The 27282-nt window shown below is 40.3% G+C and overlaps 1 protein-coding gene across 1 annotated transcript in view; it reads left to right on the top strand.

Moving 5' to 3' along the window:
* Window positions 1-25011, top strand: part of PLCB1 (phospholipase C beta 1) — a 398958-nt gene extending 373947 nt beyond the window's left edge. The window contains exon 32 of the mRNA XM_081998073.1: window positions 24059-25011. Within this exon, the coding sequence (XP_081854199.1) occupies window positions 24059-24289 (231 nt within the window). The 3' untranslated portion in view covers window positions 24290-25011. The remainder of the gene's footprint in view (window positions 1-24058) is intronic.
* The last annotated feature ends 2271 nt before the right edge of the window (window positions 25012-27282 follow it).

Raw genomic sequence — 27282 nt, 5'->3', positions numbered from 1 at the left:
CAATACACCTTCCTTCACTGTATTTTTAAAAGTTCATAAAAGATAATTGTAAAGAATACATATTAACAACATGTGATTGGAAGTCTTAGGTCAGCAGAATTTATTGTGGTGAATGACTAGGTTCTGTGCCACGTTTCTATGTGCTAGCAAGAATATAAGTCTGGACTAATTGTGGCAGTAGTTCTTTATAGTAACATCATAATAAATAAGAACACACCACAGCTCTTCATGACAGAAGAAACCAGAAATATAAAATGCAGCCTTGACTTTGGGCCCTTTGCATGTTAGGACACATTCAGGATTATCAGATAAACCCGAATATATTCAATTTCAATATTAAAAGCTTAAACTTGCAATGGATTGATTTATGGACTTTCTGCTTTAGAAGGTGTCTCCAGAAAACTGGTGGGAAACCAGCATTAAGTAGATAGTGACTTTGAATGGTGTTTTAACACTTCTGTAGCAAATAGTGTTTTAACATTTCCCCCTTTCATTAGTTTTCTTCTACAGTCTAGTTCCCATGTGTGTCTTCTCTCTAAAATGTTGTCTCAGCACTAATAAAAGCAATAGATACTGGGCTGCTTAGTTATGGTTTGGGAAAGTATGCGTATTGTCTGTGTTGTATTATCTACGCATTAGAGATTTCACAGAAGGCTGCTTAACACAACGTCTGTACATACAGAAAGATACTTCTCACACTAGAATCAAGAGGTTTCTCGGGGATTTTGAAGACCAGGTAATTATGGCAACTACAGTCGTGACCATCAGTATAGAAAACAGCTTGAAATTCAGTGTTCATTTTAATCCCTGTGTTTCTCTCTGACTTTCTCTTTCTTATGCTGCAAGGCAATGCCTGGAGCTCCAAAGCTAGTGAGCACCCCTGTGGTAAATATGTGTGCGTAATATATAATATACGTCTGCTACACTGGCGTCATTTGGATCAGGAGTATCCTAATGGTGCAAGTGCACAGACTATATTGTTAAAAGCTCTATAAACAATACAGGTTTTGAGTGGTGTGTGCTCTACTTACAGCTCAGTAGTTGTATCTTGTAACCTTATCATTTCCTATCACTGTGGAATTCATGCTATCCAGATATCTCTCTTACTTTCAGTGGACTGTGTTTTGATAAATAATCAAAGGGAAAATCCTCAGGTTGATTAAGTAGAGGTATTTTTTGGTATCATTTTTGGATGTTGATTTTTTGAAATGTTTACTTACTTTGAGCCTGATGTTCATCCTCCAGGTAGGTAAAATCTGCACATTTGCCAGTGTGTGCCTACTTTGCACACCCACGTCCCGGCGTGTGAGCGCTAGCCAACACATACCTGCAGTCACCTGCATGCAAAGTAGACGCACATTTTCACAAACCAAGATGTGTCCTTTAACAGGGAGGCTGGCTAAAAACGGTGCCAGAAGGAAAAGTTATAATGTTGCAGAAACTAAGGATTTAGCAAGAGGATGCATAGTAGTGTTTTCAAGATGGGGTTTAAGGGAATTTCTAATCCAATCTTAACCTGCCTTCAGTAGTTACAAGCCTCATTGAGATAACTAGGCCAACATCCACAGCAACAAAATGTTTGTGTGCTGCAAACATGTATGTAATTTTGTAAAAATTGCCAATTTTAAGTAAGGCACTTTATCTGATTTGTCTGTCAGTGGGAGCACAAAACCAGCAAAGTACATAGATCAAAGGGACAGAAAAATGAAGTGCATCAGGAGAAGTGATAAGGAACTACGCAAAACAAAGTAGCTTTCTTTTTTGCCTTTACATTTCACCTTCTTGCTGCTACATTTTTTTCTGCTACAAACTGTCACCTTCTGCTTCCTCAGCTAATATTTTAGATTCATTTTGCATGTCAAAATGGTGCAAGCTACCACAATCACTGGCACCCATTTCCTGACCATCTTATACCCAACATGTGTCTTATAACGCCATTTGTGTCAGTGCTAATGCAGTAGTTTTACAGCCCTGCTACCAAGGTGAGAAAGAGTTCAAGGAGGAAATAAATAAAATGGTTTCATTAATTTGTTGCAACACAATGTAAGAAGGTGGCATAAGTTCCCTTGCACATAATTTCAATCAAATCCAGCCACGTTGTTACCTAATTATATTTTTTTGCCTGCCATTGTGACTCAATTAGAAGGCATTTATGAATCTGCATGAAAGTAAAATGAGGACACAGTGCTCAAACATATTGTTCTGCTTCTTCACCCACTACCAAGGAAGTGACTCAGTAATTATATTCAGTTTAAGAAAATGCTTTGAGAGGAAATGTTTTGTAACAAATTTTTGAAAGTACTACTTCAGTTATTAAGCTATTTAATCTTTAAATATTAAATGAGAAATTTTATTTTGTGCTATTGTCTGTTTCTATTTCTTTTTAAAGGTTTCAATTTTCAATTTCATTTGTAGCAAACCTGACAGCTAAGACAGTTTACCTCAGTGAACTTGCATGCAGTTATTCCAGGGCTGACTCTCACAGAGTATCACCATATTCCACTGGATGCCATTACAGCTGTGGCTCCTGGACAATGTAAATACAATACTGTCTTGCATATGTGATAAAGTATATGATGTGGGAAGTGTCAAGATTTTAGTGACACCAACTGTATCATAAAAGAGCTGTGATTTAACTTCCACAAACAGAACCAAATTCAGCAATATACTCATGCAATTACTATCCATATGAAGCAGTAAATCACTTAATACTGAAATAAGACTTATTGTAGGGTAAAACAAGACAGTTACCAGAATAATTTAACACAACGGAGAATGAAACATACTGCAGCCACTTGAAAATGGCATGGCAATACTGTTTAAAGACTGCACTTGGCAAGAACAAAAAAATCACCCTTTTTCCGGTTCCTGGCTATAATTTTGTAGCCATCTTCTAGCAGCTGCAGAAACTAAAAACCCTGGGTCTTTCTGGTTGCTGCTGTATTACCTTCAGGACTTCTCTGATTCAGACCTTACACCTCCTTGAGAGAGAGAGTTTAAGTTCAGGGTGCTCAAGAGTGGTGCATGATGAACCACAGCTATCCCGGTGAGTCAGCTCTGAGTAGCATGTTGCTGCCTCAGCACCTCGGGGTCTTCACGGTTGATAGGACAATCTGAAAATCCTGCTGCTCTTTTGAGCTATCAAAGACAAGTTTCAGCTGCAGAGATAAAACAGCAACTCAGGACAAAGGCAAGTGGACAGTAGTAACACCTCCAACAGCAGCATGTCCCATACCTCATCCTGCTCAGGCACTCGTGCAAGACTGACTCAAAGGGAATAGGCTGTCTGGCGAAAGAGCAGCACCACTCTTGTAAGCACTTGGTGATGTCCTTGAAGGTTTTCCATCCAAACTGCCCTGAGTTCATGGGATTAGGTGTGATTGCAGTCTAAGGCCTTCCTGCTGCAGTGGCCGGGGGTATTTCTTCAAGCACACGCTTCAGGTGGCATGGCTGATGCTCATTTTTTCCTTCAGAGACATCTTTTTTCCCCCCTCCCAGAAAAAAGTGACACTTCTTGTGATGTGCGTAAGGTGCAACTTCAGCTAAACCCGGATCTCCCACATAACACGGTTGAAATATTGTCCTCTTTTAGTATGAAGTGTCAGGTTGTGATAAATAGACTGATTTCTCTGACTAACGTGTACCTAGTCAAATATTAATGAGCCAGTGCACAGAAGCATGAAGTAATCTTTTGTTTTTCATTAAGTGCATAGATTAAAGAGATGTTATTTTACTGTAATGCACAGAATTATGTCATTTCAGCTTAGAGTAATTGTTAATCACATCAAATTGAAATGATCCTTGGTTTTGTTTTAAAGAGCATAGAAGAACAAGAAGTAGAGGAAAAACAGAAGTAGAAATGGAATATGAGACTATAGTGAAAGTGAGTGAAACATTCCCCTTTTTATCTAGTAATGCTAATGTTGTTTTCATTTTACATGTCAAAACTAAGTCAGGATCGTCCACAATTTACTGCCTGGTGGTTCTTCTGAAATCTTTGAGCAATTATAGCCCTGATTATTATCTGCGAGCTGTGTAACATATGCTGCCACTGGCCATTGCATCCTTTTTATACTGGGAAAGCAATTTGTAGCTTCTTCAAATCATAACCCACCCCATTGTCTCCCTGCCTGTTTTATTTATTGCTGCTTTTGCCCCATCTCAGCATAGCGGTCAAGGGCTGTGTGTAACAGCATGATTATACAAGCTTTCTTTCCACAGCCCTTTGGGTCATCAGAATATCCTCTGTTCTCTGCTCACAGTAGCTGCAGTACTCTGAGATCAGAAAACCAGGGACTATGAAATGTCTCTCTGAAGAGGTGAAGAAGATTGATGCGGGGGGAGGAATTGAGAGTACCTGAGTGTAGAGGTATGAGATAGGGGAAAGGTGTCGAAGGTAGGAATTCTGGGTACCTCTGAAGATTAAGCTTACCAAGCAGATAAATTAAGGATTTGTCATCTGGGACACCAGAGTATGGGATAAAGAAAGGATTAAGCAGGGCATCAGAGCAGGAGGAAAAACTGGGGGACAAAGAGAAAAAGTCTGTGAATGTGAATCAGTAAAACAGGATTAGTGAAGCCTAAAGGGGATGATTTAGGGTAAGAGTGAGTTTTTCAGGGAGGAGGCAGGGAACAGAAGACAACTGGGGAAAGGCAGGCAAAGCCTGGAAGAAAGATGAAAGTAGAGTAAAGTAAAAGAGGTTTTTTCATTGCTTTATGGAAGGGCTGATGATCAGAACATGCTGATAGAATGAAGTATTATTTCAGGGGTATTTCTCCTACCAGGAGACATGATTATATGTAAGCAAACTTCTGAAACCGCCTGGAAATACAGTCACACCAGGAGGTCTTGGGCTTTCACTGCCAAGGGGGAAGCAATAAGCCACACACCTTTGTCACTGCATCAGTGGATGCTGCTTGCTTTGCATTTTTATTTAATATAAAAATTCCTCTGCTACTTTCTTCTGGAATGCTTTGATATGCTTTGCTTGTCTTTGAGGAGAGAACCGCCATGGCTTCTCAGTGAGGACTGTATTTGGTAACAAAACCTGCCTTTCTGCTGCAGTTACCTGGATGCAAAGGATTTTGGTTAATTGCCAGACAGGCAATATTTGCTTTTCAGTGTCCCCAGGCTCAACTCACACACGTGTGCAGGAGTAAAAGGAGCCTTCTCAAGAGAGCTGCAGCTTCTCCTTGCTATGGAACATCCTTCTGTGGCTTTTCACCATCCCGCACGAGGTCTTAACAGTTGTTCTGTAATTCATAGTCCTTCCTAATGACAACCACGGCTCGGTTTTTGGGACTACTCCTCTTCCAGTCTGTGTGATGCCGGTACCAGTGTTAGCAGTGATGCACCTTCAGCAGTGAAGGCACACGTTTGCTGTGAGCGCTGTTCTGCTCCCTGGCCAGCATCAGTGTGGTGGTTTCTTGTGCTTCCCCATGGGTTGTTTTATCAATCTGACTAGGGTTTTTTTGTTTGGTTGGTTTTTAAATACTTACCATGTATACTTCCATGGACATGTGCTGGCAAGAAAGAACGAACCAACTCTGTATGTTTGATCTGTGCCTTGCACAATACCGATTGACTTCTGTACTTTACTGAAAGGCAAATGCTAAGTAAGTTTGACTGATTTATAAAGTGTGACTACAACTTGATTTATCAGGCTTTTTGCTGTGAATCACCTGTCTCTCCCTACAAGGACACCAACATATTCTTCATGTATCTATACATATCATTACATGCTTGTGGTTTATTTAAATGTTTTTATAAGTGATCCTATTGTCAAACACTTCTTAAAAATAATACAATTCTAAATATTGTTTAGTTCTCATTGTGGTAAGGTTAGAGATTAAAACTGCTAGGTGGGGCCCTGATTTCATGAATGTCATTTTCCTCTTGGGACAAAAGAAAGTAGAGCCCATAATGAATATGTTGGCACCGTGACAGTATTCAAAAGAGTGACTTACTGAAGATGGCAAAATTAAGTTGGCAGTTGCTCACTAGGGAACTGGGATTTTTTTGTTGTTTGTGTTTAAGTGTCACGAGAATATTGATTTCTCTTCCTGAGGGATGTTCTGTCTTCCTTTCCTGAAAAGCAGTAGGATGCAGGAATAGAGCTGAACTGCCTTGAAACAACTCAGTGAACATTTAAAAAACAGAAGTACTATTTTTAATTCTGTTCTCATCATACACCACTTAGATTTTAAACCATATGAGGCCAACCTCATATCACCTGCCTGGGTCAGACTAGGATATCTTGGGAGGATGGTGGGCAACTGGGCAAATCCAATTGCTCCTGCACAGTTAGAAGGAAATCAGACCTCACAGAAGAACCTCTGTGGCATCATATAACCACTTGTGACACCACTGGAGTTATTCTTTCCTTCACTTCATTCCACTCCCAGGACTTCGGCCTCATAGAGTGTGTAAAGTGAATGGTATTAGGAGAAGCTATGCACCGTGGAATTACCATTCAGTGTACTCTACCTGCACGTGAAAATTGGGAAGCAAAATGGGTTGGCGCTGAGTACACAAGGAGATCCAAACTGGGGTGAGGGAGTCCATCGTCCCAAGGCTTCCCTCGCTCCGAAGAAAATATGAGAATGACGGGAGAAAGCTTTTTTTTCTTCCACCCCTTTGTGCCCTAAGCTCTCACTGCTGCATGCACAGGGCAAGGCATTTGGAATGCTTTGAAGTACCTGGCGAGGAGGAGGTCAGGCTGCGCAGAAGGAGTCAGGTTTTCCTGCAGGCTGTAAAGGAGTACCTCAGGTCTCCCATGTGAGAAACCACTGCCTTTGGGCTCAACAAAACTAATGACCTTAGAGAATATTTCTGTGCAGGAGAGGCATACAATCCTTCTAAGCCATGATAATAACTGTGCGGAAATGTAGAGAAATGACCTAAATTTACAACTTCATTCAGGAACTGTCTGAATCCACTAGTGACTACATGTTAGTCATCTATTGGAGGAACTACCATTTAGTTAACAGTTATCTTTGTCAACAGCAGAAACCGAGGATAAAATTTTTGAGACAGAATAGGAGAATGTAGACTTAGGAGTCTGATCTGAACATGCAGCTATTTTTATTCCGTGCAAAATGGCTTTTCCACTGGGATGTTTTGGCCGGGTAGGGACGGCTCATGAGAGCTCTAGAAAATAGGACCTAAAAGCTACTGCTACACTTTCCTTATCCTTTAAGCTATGCTTCGAGTGAACATTTAAGTGCATGATAGAGGTTTTCAGTGGAGCTTCAGCCATATGTAGGTGTTATCCTGAATCAAGCTGGCATTTTTTCTAAACCCGTATTTTTGCAAGTCTTTTAATAGCTGTTATACAAAACGAGAATTCTGCATGGTGCAATGTCAGCCTACATGTTTAATTACTGTATGGCCTGTGGGAATGATATTGCATGTGCTGGCTCACATTCTGACAGCTTTATTTTCACAAAGTAAGTGTTTATGCCTGAAAAAATCATATGGCGTGGAGCTCATAGGACAAATTATTTGACAAACTGGTGATACTGAAGGTTAGTATGTCTAGAAACTGTGAGTATATAGAATAGCTTACCTGTGGTCCTTCTTGAGATTATTTATGTTAGTATATTTAAAAGTACTTGTTTGGATCAGAGTTTTATTCTGCAGGGTGTTACATAGGTCAGTGAGATCTCGGTGTAATATTTCTGCTCTTAAAATGCTCCTTTCTACTGAAAATTCTGCAGGTTCAGTTTTGGAAGCAGAGATCAGGTTTCAGGAATCAGTGTTTCTGGTAGGACTGATGGCCTTGGCGGCAATTTAATCCTTTCCTGTTCTTTTAGTAATATACCTTATACCGCACGGCTTGGATGCTGCTGAAGTTGAGGTGTGATAGATGTACGAGCCTGTAATGCTAAGGAGCATGAAAATTGTAGAAGCTCCTGGGAACGATAACTCACTGTCAGTCTTTTTCTCGGGGAATCATTGTAATTCTGAGCAGGGGCTGATGTTCTCCATGGCATAAGGGAATAAATTCTGCAGTAACTTCTCCCCAATTCCATGCCAGTGTTAAGGTCTCCTCTTGGCCTGGAGTACCCTTCATTCCCATTTGTATTCAGACAGACACTACTGCAGCTCCCACTTGAAAATACTAATTGGTTGAAAAATAATTCAATTTTTTAAATTATTACTTATCTTTTTTTTACTTTTTAAGTGATTTTTTTTTTTTTAAAGACTGGGGTTAATTTCCTGTGGTATCAGCTGCCCTTTAATAGTTGTGACTCCTGCATAAGCAATTTAGTTCAGTGATATAAATCACATTTGAGGATTTTTCATAGGCCAAGATCCTTTCTATTGGCTGCTGCAGGAATTGATACAGTGTGAAAAAGCAATAAGCCTGCTCACAGGGCCAGATCTTTATGTGAAATGGCTGTTTTCCCATCCAGTCACTGGTAAAGTAGAGAGTACATAGTGGAAATATGAATGTTGCCCGCTAAGAAGTTGAAGTATTATGTGCCCTGCTATATTCCTTTTTGACAATTTGTCTGGGCAAATAAGCAAGCTCCACCACCCAATCTTCCTGTTGATCCTGTGGTGATCTGTTATAGGTTCCCACCACAACAATGTCCATTTTCATGTCCAGCTCTGTCATTACCTAGAGACTTTCAGCAGGTCCCTCTCTTACAATATGCCAGAGATCAGGAAAAAAAAAGAAAAAACTTTGATAAATATCTCACCAAAGACCCTTTTTGTTCCTGTCCTCCATGGACAAACTGTGCTTTTGTATGAATATTTCAGTAACGTGAATTTTTATACAAAATCTGTGTTTATGCCAGTGAAAGCATTATTTTGATTTACTTAAAAATAACCAGATGCCTTCCCTTTTTGCCCGTTTTGTGAGTATGTGCATCCACAAGCACACAAATATGTCATGAGAGGATTGACTCAGTGTTCACCCTTGTTTCCTTCCCTCCTATAACCATTTCTGAATATTAGTAAGAGCACTTTTTTAATAAACATGCATATAATAGAGAACATTTTAAAGTGTCCTTTAAGAGAGTCACATACCGAGTGCAGGATCCTGACATTAAGAAATCTCACAGTGCCTAGGCTGAATGTTAAAGGGGCTATCTTTTTTTTGCGCACAGAAGCGTAAGCCGCTATTGTCTGAGGATAAAAAGAGCTGTATTACACACAGAAAGTTGGCTGCCCAATGCTCTGCCTTTTCTTATTTAAAAGTACAAGTATGCGTAGGATACAGGAGACAGTAAGGTGGAAAGCTCTGTAACTGCTGGTGTAGCATGCAGAGGAGACTGACAGATAGTAAGCTGCTGCAGTTTGATTTTAAATCTCACTCTCAGGTGTGATTACCTCCATCAGGCATGCTTTTCAACACAATATTTCAGGTGCTTTTTTTCTACTTTCTATGGCAGGAAGAGACTATTCCCAAGACCTGTTTGAATCAGCTGAATGTTATCTTTGACTCCTCATTCATGCTGCAGGCATAGAGGATTTGGGCAAAAACACCTATCAGTTAATGGCTGCACTTTTTAAAATAACCCCACTTCCCACCATCGCTGCCGCTGAGGACAGTGGCTGCAGTCAGCAGCTGTGATTGATGTCCATGCTGTGTGCCTCTGACGGATGCACAGAGAAATTTCAGTTGTCCTAAAATCTGTTCTGCAAAGACAGCAAGACTTAAAAGAGTGGGTTGAAGCCTTCTTTGATAGCCTAGCGCCGTAACAGCGGGAGAGAGAGAAACTAAAAAAAATGGTGTCTTCTCCTGATGTATAGACCAGATGTTCCTCTGCAACCAGCCTCCCTCTGACTTCTAAAAGAGTAACTAAACTATTTAAATTTCCCATCCACATTTACCTTGCATTTGTAAATGATCCCATTGCAGAGCAGAGTCGTCTTAATCAGCTGTCCTTCAGGTTCTATATGTTGCTGTCCTTCCTTTGCATTAATCACTGGAGTTCTTTTCTTTTTTTGTCTGAAAACAGTCAAACCGTACAATCGGAAAATGAATGCACTGAAAATGTAACACTGCAAATTAAACACGAAGGCTTCAGTAGTCTGTGTTAACATGTGACGAGGGAGAATAGTAAACTGAGAAGGAGTTCTCTTGTGAATTCAGTGCCCCCATTATCTCTCCTCCTTTATCCGAAGGGCTGAGGAAACCTTTTTTGTTAGCCAAGTCAGCTTGGTGCTTTGGCTTAATTTTCATTGCATAATTTTAAATACAGATCGTGTCTACAGTGCTGCAATTAATGGATAGCCTAAAGACTTATTATTTCAAACTAATTGATATGTAAGAAAGTTTAAATAACATAAGTGATAAGAATTTTTTAGGAATAACTTCTGTAACTAACACAGTATAATCTTTTTACTGTTACATAGAGTAGGAGATGACTTAATTATTCACTCGCCATCACTAAATCTAATACCTGTCTGTATTTCTATAGTTCTAAATACATTTACATGAGATGGGGCAAAGATGACATTTTATAGTTATTGTTCCAAAAGTTTTTTTTGCAAGTTAATGATTTTATTCATTTCTGGTACTTGCCTACCATCATTTGGAACTCTCCCAAAACTCAAGATAAATTTCCGTTATCCTCCATAAAAATGTGTACTCTATGTATATTTTAAATAGAGTTTTAAACCAAGCAACCAATGTTTTTAAAGTACTCTTTTTGCTTCCTCACCTAACTTGATCGCTTACGAGAGGCCTTTATTTTTCTAGTGTTCATTAAACTTATCTTCAGCTAGATTGTGATCAGAATTGGCATCACAGAATACACTGTAAAGTTGTAAGACCTCTCAAGAACTTTTTAATGCTTTTGGAAGATGCCAAGTACTGAAGTAATAATAAAACATTGATAGAGCATTAAGAAGATAAGTTCTTATAATGGAAAGAGGTTTTGTTCTACTGCCAATTTTTTTTTTTTCTTAAATAAGGTTTTGGACGGTACAAAACTTTTCCAAGATAGAAGCTAACAATAGTGATACACATAAATGAAATCAGATTAAAAAGAAATCAGAGCTCGAAGGAGATCATTTTATACGTTTTGATGGCATGCCCCTCAGTGGAAAAAAAAAGCAAAGGACTTCATAAGTTCCATCAGATTCAGCTCAGTTCAGACTTGACCTTCTGGTGAACTAAATTTGGATGAATTGCATTAACTTCAGAAGGAGAGAAGCCGGGGACCAAATCCAGCACACGCTGATGTCAATGGAAAAGCTCACTCTTCCTTCTAGTAGGCTTGAGATCTGGATGAGGCCTCAGTGTGACCTCCACGTGCCATGGCCCACTGAGATTGGTGGGGAAGGCGGGTACCAAAGGAACTGATTCTCTAAGTGGTTCTAAATTGTAGTATCCCTTATTTTCCTGCATCTGCTGGCTTCTAGGGAATTTGCATATCCCTTTTCCTGGCAACAGGAAGGTCTGATCACAAAACCCAGCTGTGCTATTGGCAATATCAGTAAGAGATCTGTTCAAGACGACTTTAAGATACCCAACTGCACTGCAAGACGAAAAGCATAGCATAGTGCAAAATGCAACGTTCAAGTGCTATGATACACACATTTTCTATCACCATAGCTCACTTGAACGTATCCTACCACATTTGAGAAGAGCTGACCTCGGGATCTGTGCTGGCTGGTTGGGCTGCAGCATGATCAGGGTGGTAGTCCTTCACCCATAATAAGCATTAGGAGGCAAAACACCCTCAGCAGTTTTCCTTCTTCATGGAGCTCAGGTGCTCAACAGAAACCCACATCAGGCTGTATGCAAGGAGAGAGAAAGGTGGTCAGGTCTGGACGCAAGAATGGCATCTGACTTCCTCTGTGGGAATTTCTTATCTCTACCCATCTGTTGAAGCAGGCTTGGATTTTAAGCAGCACCTAGACCCTTTCATGCTTTGCAGCTTCCTTAAATTGCTGAGACAAGACAGATGAAAATCCTGAGCTTGTGAAAATGCTTTGTGAGTCATATTACCTTCAGATCGCTGTGTGCCATTTTGTGCCAGTGGTTCTTTATTTGACCTGGTTAGTTAGTGCCTATACTTACACGGTTGCTGGTATTGTAGATCCAAAACCCATCAATCACTGTTGTCTTAAAGACTAAGTGAACTTTGGGTATGCCCTTTCACAGGCGTGAGTTTAAGCTACTCTGCGCAGCACTGCGACAGCTTTGTCTTGTTTATCTAGCTTTATGAAGTTACCTTAGGTGTCAGTTTTTCCATTGTGGGATGCTTGCTGAGCATCATTGAAATGAAGTTTTCTGCATGGTTCATATAAACTTGATGGGCAATTAGAGAGTTGCCTGAGTTTGCAGTAGTCAGCATTAATATAACCTTTGAAAAAATGTTTAAATAAAAAACAACTGAACTGAAATATTAATCCCTTGAACTTAGTCATGAGAGTGGCTCCATTAACCTCCCATTGCACAGTACTACTTAATCCAGTAATAGCAGTACAGACAAGAACAGGAGGTTTTTTTCCTTTTAAGTTCATTGTAGTATCAGGAAGTAAAAACCTTCAGGCTATTTTTAATTAGGTTGAACCTCTGGGCAGTGCTGCTCTTACATTAAGCTATGAAGTTTTTAAGACTTGCAGTTAAAATTCCACACTAATTTTGCTTCTCGAGTCAAAAAAAAAAGTGTGTTGTGTAATACAGCATGAAACAACGAGGAGTGGTGGATATATGGATGAAATAATGGTGCAAGTAGAGAGATGAGAAGATAGTAGTGGTACATAAACACAGCGCAGCCATAAACTGTATCAGACTCTGTATCCTTAGTAGCAATGATACATCTCCATTTGATGTTCATTGTATAATAATGAACATATACACCAATATATATAAATTTGAATTGAGTCCCAACTTTTTGTCACTGTTAAAGTCAGCCTCAAAACTTCCTGACACTTGGAAGTACAAAGGCCAACTGTCATTTCTGGAACATAGAAAATGAGGGACCGTAGCTCTGTCTCCACTGTTAAACTTCTGCCAGGTTCTGAATGGATGTTTTTCTTTAGCATGTTATGTTAGAAAATAATGGGTCGGTCACTAAATTGGCTCCTTGTTTGGGGAGAGGCAATGCACATCTCTGTTAATAGTAAAGAGGAAGCCAGATTCATATTGTTAATGAGTTACGAAATACTTGGGAATAGCCTTCGTTGTTACAAGGGATTACGGAACTGCAACTACTTGAAAAGATTTTCAAAGAAACTTCTAAGGCTTTGATCTTTATTCAGAGCGTGCTTGCTTTCTAGTCTAAAAACAAACATTTTTAACAGGATATTAACAGAACGACTGTCTGCTTAGTAATTTTCCAAGCAGACTTCTCAATGAGGTTCCATCCTGCAAGAGGCTTTCCGATGTGAAGAGGTATAGTCAGTGCAAGGTAAACTTCAGAGTGCAGTGTAAGGCTTTATCAGTGTGATTATTTTTTGAACAAATGATGGCTTACTTCTAAACCTCCATGCAGTTCCCTGACAATTATCAATGACATGGAAATTACAGCGAGCATGTACCTTAAGAAACATGCCGTCTCAAGATACATGGGCATCACTGCCTGTTAGGAGTTCTTATTACTCGAAACAGGCTTGAGAGTCAGGGAAGAGCAGGGTATCACAGTGAAAGGAGGTGCCAGACTTAATCATAGGATGACTGTGTTCCTTTTCCATTGAGTAGCACAGTGATGCCACTAGAGAGAGACAGAGAAATAGATTGTTTACTTCCTTTTCATTGTCTTATTTGTGAGAAGAAATCTCTGTGCTCAGAGGGAATTTTCTGCGATACTGATGGGACCTGTTAGAGATGTCCTGCCAAGAGTCAGACACAGGCGACACTATAATTACCTATTAGCAAGGTGGATGTGAGAGACTGAAAAACACTTTGTTAACCTGTATTCAGAGTTCAGTTTAGGCAAGGATTCAAACGCTGTCGTGTGGGTTTCACCACATTTTTTTCAGATCTGTACTTCTTCAGCTCCTGAGCTCTCACACAGGAGGCCTTAAGCACCTGAAGCTTTCTTTTTTTGTCTCTCTCCTCTTTCGAAAATAGCCAGAATCTCTCGCTCTGCGGGACAGCACCACTTTTAGGCAAAACATGTTATACATAAAGTGGCCCTGTGGATTCCAGGACCCCCTGGAGATATCCTGCTCAGCTGCTGTGGTGCTGCACAGCTCTGAGAGTCCTGCGTTTTCCCGTCCACCCGGGATTTGAAATATTTCTGGAATATATTGTTGCTGTTATAACCTCAAGATGTCATTTAAAAGAGTTTCCAAGGGACTGTTATGACCTCTTGAGCCAAGAATTACAATACTGCTACTCTTCCAAGGCCTGTGCTGTTGGACAGTCAGCTGCCTGTTTACAGGGTGCCTTGGAGGCATCACAGAAGTGGAAAAAATCACTCGTCGGTAGGTAATGGATGCACTGGGGGTTTTTTTGGTTGTTTGTTTTGAAGACAGTATCCAAAATATGGATAGCACTTTCTGAAAGGACCAGTTAAGAAGCTCTGTTTGAGCTATGTCACTGGAGTTATTTACCCTGGAGCCACCCCAATAAGCTAAGGGCAAAAAGGATGATAGATCAGACTTCAGTGGAGTTTCTCTGGATTTATTGCACTGAAACTGAGCAGATTCTCTTTTGCTTACAGTGAAGCTGACTTCCTCCACTGATAATGAAAAAGAGCAGAATCTAGCCTTAAAATGTTATACATGCTCATAGAGAGGCAATTTTTTTTCCCATTCATACTAGCTCAAATTATTTTTCTTCATATGCATCATGAGATGCATAGGTCACGTATTTATAGAGTCGTCAAAAAAACACTTGACAACTTAAGAAACCATTTATCCACAAAAGGAAACAATTACACAAAATAGTCATCAGAAAGAAGACTGGTTCCAAGTATACAGCTTACAAGGCACAGAGCAGGGCTTTGCATGAGAATAAACTGCTGTACTGATGAAGAAATGGGAAACAAATTTATTGTGAAGAAAAACCTCCCACAGAATTCAGTACAGGCTCTCTGTTTTTAAAGAAAATGCAAGAGATCTGAAATTACTGCTACTAATACAACTGCCAGCAGCTGTAGTTTAGGCTTTTGCTGTAAGGAGCTTCTCTAACTCAAAGTTTTCAGCAGAGGTACAGTACAGGTGTAATACATGTATGACCTGGGCAATACTGATGGGCATCTCATCACTCAAACATTTCTTTTTTAATTAGCTCTTGGAATAGATGTTGGTTTACTATACAGAAAGAAGATAGGAGTTTCTTTAAAAGAGTGTTAAAATCTAGGAGCCCAGGTCCCAGGTTTCTTCAGAGTCCCATTGGTTTAATTGAGGTTGCAGTTAATAAAGGGTGGAGACACAGATTGATGAAGGCCCTAAGGTTACAGTCTAATGCCTTGAGACAGCAGATATTAAAGGACTCATTTATATGGGGACTTGTACATTAGGGAGGCACAGCAAATCACCTTCACTTTAATAGGAAGAGAGACAAAGCTGAAACATGGAAGGTAACAGGGGAAGTCAAAGGGGGAATAAGGGAAGATAACACAGTACGCAGTTTCTAGACTCCTTGCCTTGTGACATGCTTCAGGTGTTACAGTGATTTTTTCAAGCCCATCTTGGGGCAAGTTCTGAAGGAGAGTACGCAGACTGTGCAACCTGTTGACATGGGAAGGCAGGGGTGGCAGTAGGGGGTCAGTCAACAACACAGCTACTCCTGAGCAAGCACCCCTGCTCTCAGGAACAGCATGGAGACCTCGTGGGGTGGGAAGATCAGCTTGGTGTCTTAGATGTCTTAGACCTTGTGTGGAGGACTAGGGGAGCTTCATCTGGGAGAAAAAGGATGTGATGTGGGGCTGGCCGAGAAAGAGTCCTGGAATTGGTGTCCTTTGTGTCTGTCGTGGTCTGAAAAGTAACCGTTATTTGAAAACGCAGTTGATGGGCATGCACCGAGACCGAGATGTCCTTGTCTGAGCACAGGAATCGTTAATGGGAGCTTTCCAGTCAGTGTACAGACATTTCCCGCGCCAGCTGTCATTTACCTAGTGCAGTGCTGTTCCTTGCACCATCTCTGATACGGAGGACCCTTAGGTTTTCTTTAATGATGCCATGTTCCAGCATCTTTTGAGAGAAAACTTCAGCTAGTTTCGTTTCACGCTTAGCTATATTGTTCTTGAGTAGCTACGTTAAGCCCAAATGTTAACGTGGTGGCATGTTCCTTTTTGCACTTGCTTGCCATTTTTCCACATGGCAGATGTGGATGTGTTGCTTTCGGAAAGGTCCTGTACAGGAGTCCCAGATCTCCTGAAACCATCATCCTCACCTCAAGTCACCATCTTCTGCAGCCCCCCGTAGCACACTGAGTGCTGCAGAGGGCCTGCAGCCATGTGGCACAAGGGCAACTAAGCAGTGGTTACTCCTTTGCCTTCACAGCAGAAATCTGCTTAGTGGAGGGAATAACATGGTCCTTAGTAAGAAACTCCTTCTGTTTCCAATTAAACAAAAATTGCTGCCTATAAATCACTTGATCCCTGAGCTCTGTTCCTCAATTTCACTCTCCCTGTTATTGAGCCTCCATCTGCTTTTAACAATTCTTGCTACTCATATGTCTTTTAATGCTGTATCCCTTCAGAATGGCTTTCTAATTAAGTAAGCTCTGAAAATGAGAAGCAGCAGAACAGCAGCTTGCTTGCTCTCTGTACCCTTAATCCAGGAGTCCTCTATGTGCTATTTTGGAAGCTAAATTGAGGTCGCTGACATTATGCATATTTGTTGTCTGATGCAGTCTTAAAAGCCCCAAATCCTCTATTCAAAATTATCTTTAGGCACATGGGTCAAACATTTGCAGGAAGAAAAACAAGTATTTGGAGCTTTAGCAGATTTAGAGGAACGGGGGGGAGTGAGAAAGGGGCCATGATCTCAGACCAGTATTTCTGTTGCAATATTCTTTCACTGACCAGTGAAAAGATCAGTGTGGCTAGTGTTAACAAAATAAACATGTGAAAAGGAAAATGGGAGTTTTGCTAAAAAGAAATATCCTGTAGAGGTTGCAGTTCCCCTTTTGTTATGAATCATGTAGTGACCAGTTATTGCCTCTTGTCATAATGTATTGTGCTGAAATTGCACAGAATAAATGAATGCAGTGGAGTTTCTCATCAGCTTAAAAAAAAAAAAAAAGAACATACAGTTCCACGGTTTATGTGGAACTAAATATTGTACTGCATATGGGTAGTGCCATGGTAATTAGGGATACAAATTAGTATCACACTTCAACTGCTGAATGAATATGTTAAACCAAATACACAAAAGAGTCATAATTTTGATATTTTGCTGCCTTCTTCCTCAAGGGGAAATAATGCAACTTACAGATTTTTCACATTTGGATTCAGAACTCAAAAATTGTTAAAATCTTTTCAAAAACTTGAGAATTAAGAGTTTGCTGTTGGAAGTGTCAGACATTGTTGGAGATACCAAACTGTTTAGTCCTCAGAGTGCATTTTTACCTGGATTGCTGAGCCAGGGTATTTGGATTATTTTTTTCATAACTCACTGCATCGTTTGGGGAAAGAAAGAGTGTGATCAGGGAAACAAAGTATTTATGAATAATGCAAAATTTTTAAGATTTTTAGATTTTTAAGGGAGGGATAAAAGAACCACAAAACTCAAAAAAACGGCCTTACAGAAAAATTGCAAGTGGAATGGAAAATCTGTGACTTAAAAGAAGTTTATTTTGAGTCATCTCAAATTTTTTGCAGTAGAAGAACTTGATCAAAACAAATATGGCCATAATGAATGTTTTTTATTCAATAAAATTGCATTTTGGTGGGGTTTTTTTCACCAAAATGGGTAACCAGTTCTATTTCATACATAACATTATCAAAACATTTTTGCTTGAAGATTAATTCTTTAGATGCTTTTTAAGTAGTGACCCTTCCATTATTTTTGAGTTGAAAATATGCTTTAAAAACACACGTGAGCTGAAATGAATCCCAGTCCATGTGGCAGTGGGTTGGTTTTGCGTCAGATAACTAACTGCCTCTGGCAAGGGATCTTGCATCAGGAGAACGATGCTACGAGGGCACACCGCTGTGCAGACCAAGCATGCAGTATCTCAAGCTGTATGAAGAGAGGGGAAAATTGTTTGGAAAATACTTTCATTACTAACTTCCGAAATGGCACTTTTAAGGGGACAACGGGAAGGAGCATAAGTGTTCACATTAACAGCTTCAAAGGTGTTGCTGCGGAAGGAAGGGAGATGGGCTGGACATGTTTTCTTCCAGAATTTCCTTTTCCTTTGGGCTACCAAAGTGAGGGGGAGGAGGTCAGATGGAAGCGTGCTGCGCGTTGGCCAGCTGTGTATCCACCTCTTGTCTTCCAGCCATGGAGGCTGGCTGTGGGGTAGATGCGGTAGACTTTCACAGGATGCTGGCAAGAGCACCAGCCCACAGATGCTTTCCCAAATTTCCTATGTGTGTGGTAAGGTCACGGTTTAGTCCGCTGGTTGTTTTTAATGCACACAGTAAGGTCTTTGCTCCTGACACCCGCGGTACTAGATGCGGTTGCCATTTATGTTTGTGCAGATACACACTTCCCATGCCTTGAGTTACTGCAAAACTTTTCTTAACTTTGCTCTATATCTGAAACTTCTGGTAGCTCGTTATTAGATTCTTATACCTCTTTAGACCAGCATATATGCTTTTCCACAGTTATTGTTAAAATGATTGTGGGGAAAAAAAAAAAAAAAGATTCTGCAGCGGGAAAGAGGGATGAGATGTATTTCAGGTAGTAAGAAGGGAGAGTTCAGTATTTGAAGCTTAAACTGAGGGACAAGATAATACGAAACACGATAAATGTGGAATAATTAAGGATTAAGGGGATTAACTTATTTATTTTATTTTTTAATTTTCTAATTTTTTTTAACCTAAACACTCTATGTGAACTTCAGCCCTCCTGGTAACTTCTGTTGGCAGCACGTTGCGTTTTTCATGTGATTATTTTATTTTTGTTCTTAGTAGAAACAGAAGTTCATTAGATCACACTGCAAGTATGCAGAAGTCTACAGGGCCTTGATCAGGATAGCCTGAAACCACAAATTATGCTTTTGTAATTCTTTATTGATCACAGTTACTGGTTTTAATGCTATGGTCACTATTTTAACATGACATTACGCTATGTAATTTTGGTAGGTTTAGTAACAGCTAGGTGTAAATGCTATAAATAGTTTTAATACCACTATCCATTTCCTTTCCTGTGTCCATTTTCTTTCCTTTAAGCTGAATGACCATATTAATTTTCACCTCACACATTCGAAGGAAGGGTTGCTGAGGCCTTTCTCTGAAGGATGACCCTTTTTGGAAAGCGGCTGTAGCCAAGGATGCGAAAGAGCCCTTTGAATTGCAAGGGAATGTGAGCCGATCAGCTGGGCAGCTGGCTGGCTGCCAGGAGCTCTGCTTATGAGGGCACTTTGTCATGTAAAGCCCCTCTCATCTTCTGTCCCGAAGGGTAGGGGCTGCCTTGGTTGTAGGCAAGGTTCAAAGGACACGGTACTGTTCATCCAGGGCAGGAGGGTGTGGGAGCCCAAGACCCTTGGTCTCCCACGCTGCCCATCAGCAGGCTGAAGTCAAGGGGGACCATGGCTCCCCTCTGGAAACCCTTGTGGCGTATAGCTAACAGAGGCAGGACAGTCGCAGTCAAAGCCACCGTATCTGCTGTTGTTCTAAGCGATAGTTAATCTAATGACAAATCACACGAGTTACATGAAGGACAACTTGGTGGACCAGTGGTCCACAGCCTGTTCCAGACCTGTGCTGGTGTATGTATAATTTGATAAGCAATCATATACGCAGAGTGGAGGAGAGAGAGCCCCTTTCAAAGCAGAGGCAGCTGAGGATGGCACCTGCCAAGCTTTGATCCCTACCTAAGCTTAATCTTTCTCCTTTCATCTGCAATTTGGGGATAATAAAACCAATACTTACCTGTTTTGTAAAGCTGATTGTGAGTATCAGCTGATGTTTTTTAACTAGCACTGTTGGGTAAAAAATAAAGGGTAGGCAGATAGAAGTATACAATCACGAATTAGAACTTCTGGCCACAGCCTTCAAGAGTGATTAACACATTCATCTCGTGTCCCCAAGGACCCTGCTGCAAACACGTAATGATGGTTCCAAGTTTTAAAGTATTAACTCATCACCCATAAATAAAATACATGGGAGTGTAATTTACCTGAACAAGAAATAATGTTTTCATCGCCTTGTGGGATACTGAAGCTGCATAGGGGTGACATTAATAAGTGATTTTTTGTTGGGGGTTAAAGATAGGACAGAGGATCAATAAGAGGGCAGAGAGTGAGATAACAGAAGGAAGAAGATTGTTACATGTTAATGGGAACAGTGGTCCAGATAATGATCTACCCGTCTAATCATCAGTCTCATTTTCCCCTCCTTGGCTGGCTCCAAAATCCTAAAAGCAAGTGTAGGTCACCTTGTTTAGTAGCTAGAGGGCAGAGAAATCTGGGGAGGTGGACTTGTGATGGGAAGAACACAAGGGGACAGCAAACTGAACGGTAAGGCCACACTGGGCCAGAGTCTCGTGGGGTGCTGGTTGTGCAGAGAGGTTTTTACTTACACACATGCTGGCATGGCACTTTGTCGTGCTGTCAGCAAGCCAAATAAAAGGTGTGCATGACTACTGCTGCTAATGGGAGGGCAGCTTTCCATTAGCAAATGAACCATAATGTCCCTGTAAAGCCACAGAATATGGTTATCATTGTCTAATAGAAGGATACGGAGCCTTTTAAAAGAAAAACAGCTGGGGTTTTTGAGACAGCTAGTTTTAAGCAGGCAACTTGTTTCTCTAACCTTGGCCCACAGCCGTTTGCCAGTGTCATGCCTGGGGCTAGTGACTTAAGGAGAAACACAGCCGAAGTGCTGTGAGTATGCCGTGAGTTTGCAACCCCCAGGCTCACTGAGGAAGACTTCAGTGAGGGGTCGGGTCCAGCGGTGAAATGACTGCATTGTGCCCGGGGTCACCCATTGTGCTCTTCATTGCAGCTGGAGTCCTGTGTGATAGCTTGGGGGTCAGGGAATGGGCTGAGCAGGGGGAAGGACTGGCAGTGCCTTTGAAATCAGAGAGACAACTAATTTTTACACACTGTTGCAGTTTTAATCAACCTTCCTTGTCTATTGTCTGCTCCTTCTCAACTAACTTCAACCTTCTTATGATTAGATATCTATATAGACCGTCTCTGGAGACACCGAAGAGACAGAGGTAGCTCCAGATTCATGTCATTTCTACTAAACACTCAACTTAGGGGGGATTATCCACTGGAGGCGCTTTAGGAGGTGAATATTAGACACAACTGCTATCTAACAACTTGCTTATGGTTGCACTGGGTTTGTATAACATTCAGTTTCTGAGGGATTTCAAGTATTTCTATTGCTCTTAAACCTAATTAAGCAAATCAAGATTCTGAAGGAAGTTGAGAGCCAGGAGACTTTCTCTGACTTTTGATTTTACATACCTCTTTCTATACCTGAGATGCCCAAAATTTACAAATTCAGTACTTCCATGTATGACAATGAGGTGGGGAAATGCAGCAGCCCATTTCTGGCTCAGACACTCCTGTATATAAAGAAATTCATGCCTTTATATAAAGTTTTGTCTACCAGTGCTCTGAATCTTTTCCCACAATTTCTAGATTTATAGAAAATATTGTATGCCGAGCTGCCTCCCTCTGCAGGAACTTTAACAGGCTTTGTGGGGTGCTCGGACACTGCTGCGGATCTGCATCGGCAGCCCAGAGCCCAGCTGCAAACGCTCTGGAGCAGGAAAAGATGATGATGCTCAGCGTGCATGGTGCACAGTGTGCTCAGAGCCCACTGGCATGCCCTGCCTCTGCCATTGCTACTGTTTCAGATTAACCCAAGGAATACTTTGTCCCGTGTTTGGCATAAATCTCCCTCTAACTGTGATAGCATCTTTGGGTAATTGTTGTAAATAAACAGAAGGACTCATCTTTCCCTTCCTCCCTTCTGTTTTTTTAAGCAGTGTGGGTATTTGGTAGTAAACTGTAATGTAAAGCATGATTGCACCATGATGGCAGACCTTTTGCCTAGAACATAGTCTTTGGATTTGCAACACAACCTACGCAAGTGCCATGCTGTCGTCACTCTGAAGTAGAGATCAGTGCAGCTGTAGCTTCTTGGTGGCTGAGAAAGTGACTGGGCAGCAGGCATGGACTGTCGTGGTTTAGCCCCGGCAGTGGGCTGGGCAATGAGGGGTGATCGGCATCATTTGTGGGTTTTTCCTGCCAACTACCCTACGACACTGTTCCTCTGATAATCTGTGTAGTCTTGGAAGTGTTCTCAAACTGGAGACGAAAGGAGGATCCCTTAAAAAATTTGTATCTAGACATAAAGCCTGAAAACAAAGTAGACTAGAAAAAAAAAAGAAGGGTGCTGCATGAAAGAATGTTGTTATGGTAGTGACTGTCTAACAAGTTGACCCAAATATATATATTTTAGAGGCAGGGTGTATTTAATGCAACCATTTGTGCCTCAGACTTGGTGTTTGCCAGCACTGTGACACTGAGGTGGGAAACTGAGGCCAGAACAGCAGGAAAGTTGCCAGAAACAAGGCAGGAAAGGAGCTTTAGCAGGAGAACCAACAGGAAAAAGCCAGATCTTAGATCTTGAGGAAGAAAAACTGCAAAATTTGTCTAATTAAGGAATGTAGAACTAGACCAGGTGAGCTAAGGACGTTGATTTGCACATCAGGAGAAAGGAGAAGAGGCCTCACAAAAATAAAATTAGGGATGCAGGATAAAAATCAGGACAGAAGCATGGGGAATGGGATTGGAAGAGCTCAAAGGGACGTGTAGTGGTAAAGTCACATGCTTGGACAGGTCAAGGATGGCAAGAGTACAGGTCCTAATGTTCGAGTGAAAATTTGTATTACCTGTTGAAAGCTATTGCAATGGGGTGAAGGAGACTTGAAACTAGACAGGATAGACTCAAGCATAGAGCTGAAGGATCAGAATTCATAGCACCTTTATCAATCCTGGAAAAAACAAGGCTCAAAATACAATCACCTAAGAAACTACTGTGAAACTGCTGCAGCTACAGTTAGCAGAACCTGACTCCCTCTTTTTAAAAGGTGGGTGGATGGATGGACAGACGGACGGACGGATGGACAGAGCGCTAGCAGGGTTTGGCTTTGGAACTCACTACCTTTGCTTCCTGCCATGCTCGTATTGGTCATGATGAAAAAATTGGCTTTCTCTTCAGCTGAAACCTTCATACACATTAATGTTTTTTAAATAATGGATTGTGCAGATCCTAATATGGGCACTAAAAACAAAGGCTATACAAATAAATACCGGGAAAGGGCCCACAGCTTCCTGAAGACTGATAGCCAGATTTCTTTCTGCATGCCTTTTGCATCCTGTTGACGATATGACACTTTTTCCCCAGTAATGTCCAAGACACATACTGCATTAATCAGATAATGTAACTTTCCATGATCTAGCTCTAAGAAATGTAATTTAACATTTTTCCCCCCTCCCTCTGACTCCCATTGACAACTGACTTTTTCCTAATGGTTTCTCCAAGCCGAGAAGTCTGGCAAAAGTTATTATATTGTTCTCGGAGCAATGTTTGTGGTGTGACTAATGTGCGATTAGCTACCTGAAGCTTAATTAAGGCCTTGCTCTTCCGAAAGCTTATCTGTAGTCCATACTGCACTTGAATCAGGTCTTGTGAAATCCAGTGGGAGTATGGACAACAGTACAGTTAAATCCACATATGTTTTAAGGATTTGGGTACCCAAGGGTAGTACCCAAAACCAGCCATACGCACAAACAGATGCACGTTCCTTCGGCTCTGCAATGACTGCATGGAAATCAATAGGCGTGTTGGATGTGTGGCACTAACATGAAAAAGAAACGAATATATTCTTGACTCCTGCAAAAATGCATTATTAATTCCCCCCCGCCTCGTGTGGTGTGTTCCCCATACTGTAGTGCTGGTTTCGTTAGATACAACTGAAGACAGCTTGTCCCTTTTGTTGTAGTTGCAGGTGGAACTTGATCAGGAATATCAAGACAAATTCAAAAGACTGCCTTTGGAAATTCTGGAGTTCGTACAGGAGGCCATGAAAGGGAAAATCAGCGAAGATGGAGACCACAGTTCTGCCCCCTCTTCCCTGGCATCTGACAGTGGAAAATCAAACCATAAACCTCTGCAAAGTGAAGAGGAATTGGAAGAAGAGAACCCAGAAAAAGTATTTGATACTACTTTTTAACTGCCCGAGAAACAATCAGTGCGCCAGGGCGCACCACCCCCCAGCTGCCCATCTCCGCTCTCCCGATGTGAGCTGCTGCTGAAAGCGCTTCGGGAGGCAGGAGGAATCTGCATTCAAGTGCACATTTCCCAAAAGGAACATTTTATGAAAAGTATTGTGCAAAGGTCTTCATTCTCATTCTTCATCTTACTATTATTCTAAAGCTTAGTGCAGTTGTAATGGGAAAATTAATATGTTAACCATCCTCTCCTTTTTTTTTTTCTTTTTTTTGCCGATTTACAATGGGTAATTTTCTGGCCATGTTCACTGTTAAGAATGTTTAATGAAGACCAGTGTATTGTACAGAGACAAATGTGTGCAGATTCCCTTTTGAAGTGCCAGTGCAAAGTGCTCCAAACTAATACAGATCCTAGAGAACATTATAACAGTACTTAATCATATTTGTTTCCTTCTTTATAACTGCACCTTGACAGCTGTACCATCATTTTACATTTGCACTGAAACATTTAATCCTTTTTAGCTTTGCAAGCACTGGTGGCTTGCTGTCTTGATATTATGTTGATCACAAGGAAAGAAATATATTTGCTGCTGAAAATTCTTGGAACTGTGGGGACGAGAGGAAAACAATGAGAAGAACTCCTCCCGGAGATTGTCGGTGTCTGTGTACGTCTGTGTTTGTCACACTGTGTGAGTGCATATATGTTTGTATATATATAGCTATATGTGCACACACATCCCTCTATATACACACACGGCATGTTTCTATTTGAAGTTGGCATGGTCTCTTGGCCAAGTGAAATGTTTCAGGGATACGTGAGTAGAGAGAATCTTTCTGAAAGCTAACATCTGGGTTATACTGCTATGAAATAGTCATTGAATCATAAAATTCTTTTTGTGGTGTTAGTGTTGTAAATCAAAGTAGTTTTAGAATATAAATTTGATATATATTTTGCAGACTCAAAAGTATTGATTTTAAGTATCATATTTTAAGCTTACTGAATTTGATAGGATTATAAAGTGTTTAGGACTACAGTATTTGAAATTTAACAGAATCTTCCATTATTTTTAAGACTGAGGTTCAGTTTTACTAAGATCTGAAATTTAAAAGCAAAATATAAAAACCTGATCACTGTTATTTAAAAATGTATATTAATCCATTTAACTGACTTCTTAAAATAAGAACAATCAGAGTTAGTGTACTATATGATATGCATGAGAGAACTAACAGCACATTTTGAGAAATTTATATCAGACGACAGAGAGACTTTGTGAAAGTCGGGATATTTGAAAAGGTAAAGAAATGCTATTCTCTGGATTCCCATACTAACAGAAATAGGAGTTACGAAACATAATGATGACGGATTCTTATTTGTACCCAAGCCAACGCTTAACGCTAAAGGCCTTTCTCTCAGCCCTGTGGTGAAGAGGCGTCTGAGGGCAAAGGATAAACTAGCTCAAATGACACAGATTTGGGTCGAGAGGCTTGATCCTGCAGACTCCCATAAATGACTTTTCCTGCACACCACTGGGCTCAGTGCAGCTGTTCTGGGGAGTAACGTTCACATACATGTTTGCAAGATTGGGGCCTTACTTTGCATTAAAAAGCAATCGGAGAAAGAAGGCAATTACATAGGGAGGCATTTTAATACATCGTAACAGTTAAGTTACTTTACTTCCATTCCCTCAGGATTTTAGTACTTTAAAGAAACTTATTTTATTTAAATTTAAGCAATAAAATACAAATCCAGCTTAAGTTTTCAGTTAAATAATGGTGTGTGTATATATATACGTTCAAATCTTGGAAAACAAACAGTATTTTGATGTTTCTTTTTTAAACTTAGAGCAGAAAGAAAGAAAAATTGCACATTGTTTGGAGATGGTATTTTGGATTAAACTATTCTGTTTTATGTTGATGAAATTAATGAACGTGAAATTCAAAAATCTGACTTTCATTTTGATACTAGGAAAGGTGGACCCTCTGTTAATCCTTGTTTTGCACTTTGACGTCAATCTTAATCACTCATTGAAAACGTAGAGAGTCAAGATGTAATGCTGCATTTTATAAAGTAAAAATGACACATGACTAAATTATTAAAAGAATAAACTGATAGCAGTGTTCACAACAAAACTGAAAACTATTGCATTATAGAAACCGTTGTACAGCGCAGGCTCTTTGGTAAAATCTTAGCTCCTTTGAATTTCAGCGCTACATTCCCGTGGACTTCAGTAGAGCCAGGACTTTACCGCAGTCTTCAAGGAAACTTGGGCAAATACCAATTAACCTTTTATTTATATTAAAAAATAAATCAATACACCAGTTGGATTAAATATACTATCAGCTGTAGTCATTTTAAAGTACGTTTGTATTTGACCATTTCCTGTACTCGCATTTTTTTATATCTGTACAGTGCCACTTTCTGCAGGTGTAAGGTAGTGTGTAATACTATACATCTTGCATTGTTCAAACTATTTCAGTGAAACAGATATCATTTAATATTGATATTACTTGAACTAGAGTAAGATAATGAAAAAAGGGTCTTTATGATGTGCAAGTCTTGTGCCTTTTATGTATTTGCCTTGTTCCGTGTTGAATGTGTGGAAATGCTGTATCGTGGACTTGCTGCTGTATAGAATAGAGCTGTCTATATTAAACTAGGTCGTGCACTTCAGATATCTTTACACTACTGAAAATAGCTTGATTTTGGCAGTATAAACAGAATTTTTAAAATTCTAATGAAGGCCAGACATTTTAGATTGAACATGTTCATAATTATGTTAATTAATGCTCATGTATTAGCTAAACATTCACTGAAAGATAACTAAAGGGACATCGTTGCTTGCCTTTCTTTGAAATCAGTGTTGCTCTTGTACATTGTATTAATAGTGTCTGTGATTGATTAGTCCTTGACGATTTGCTTTCAGAGTAGGATGAAATATTTCAGTTAACATGTACATATTTTTCGGTTCCTCAATCTATGATTGTTTCAGAGGCA

This window comes from Phaethon aethereus, assembly GCF_964289735.1.
Source record: "Phaethon aethereus genome assembly, chromosome: 3".
NCBI lineage: Eukaryota > Metazoa > Chordata > Aves > Phaethontiformes > Phaethontidae > Phaethon > Phaethon aethereus.
This window is presented reverse-complemented; position numbering and strand designations above follow the sequence as displayed.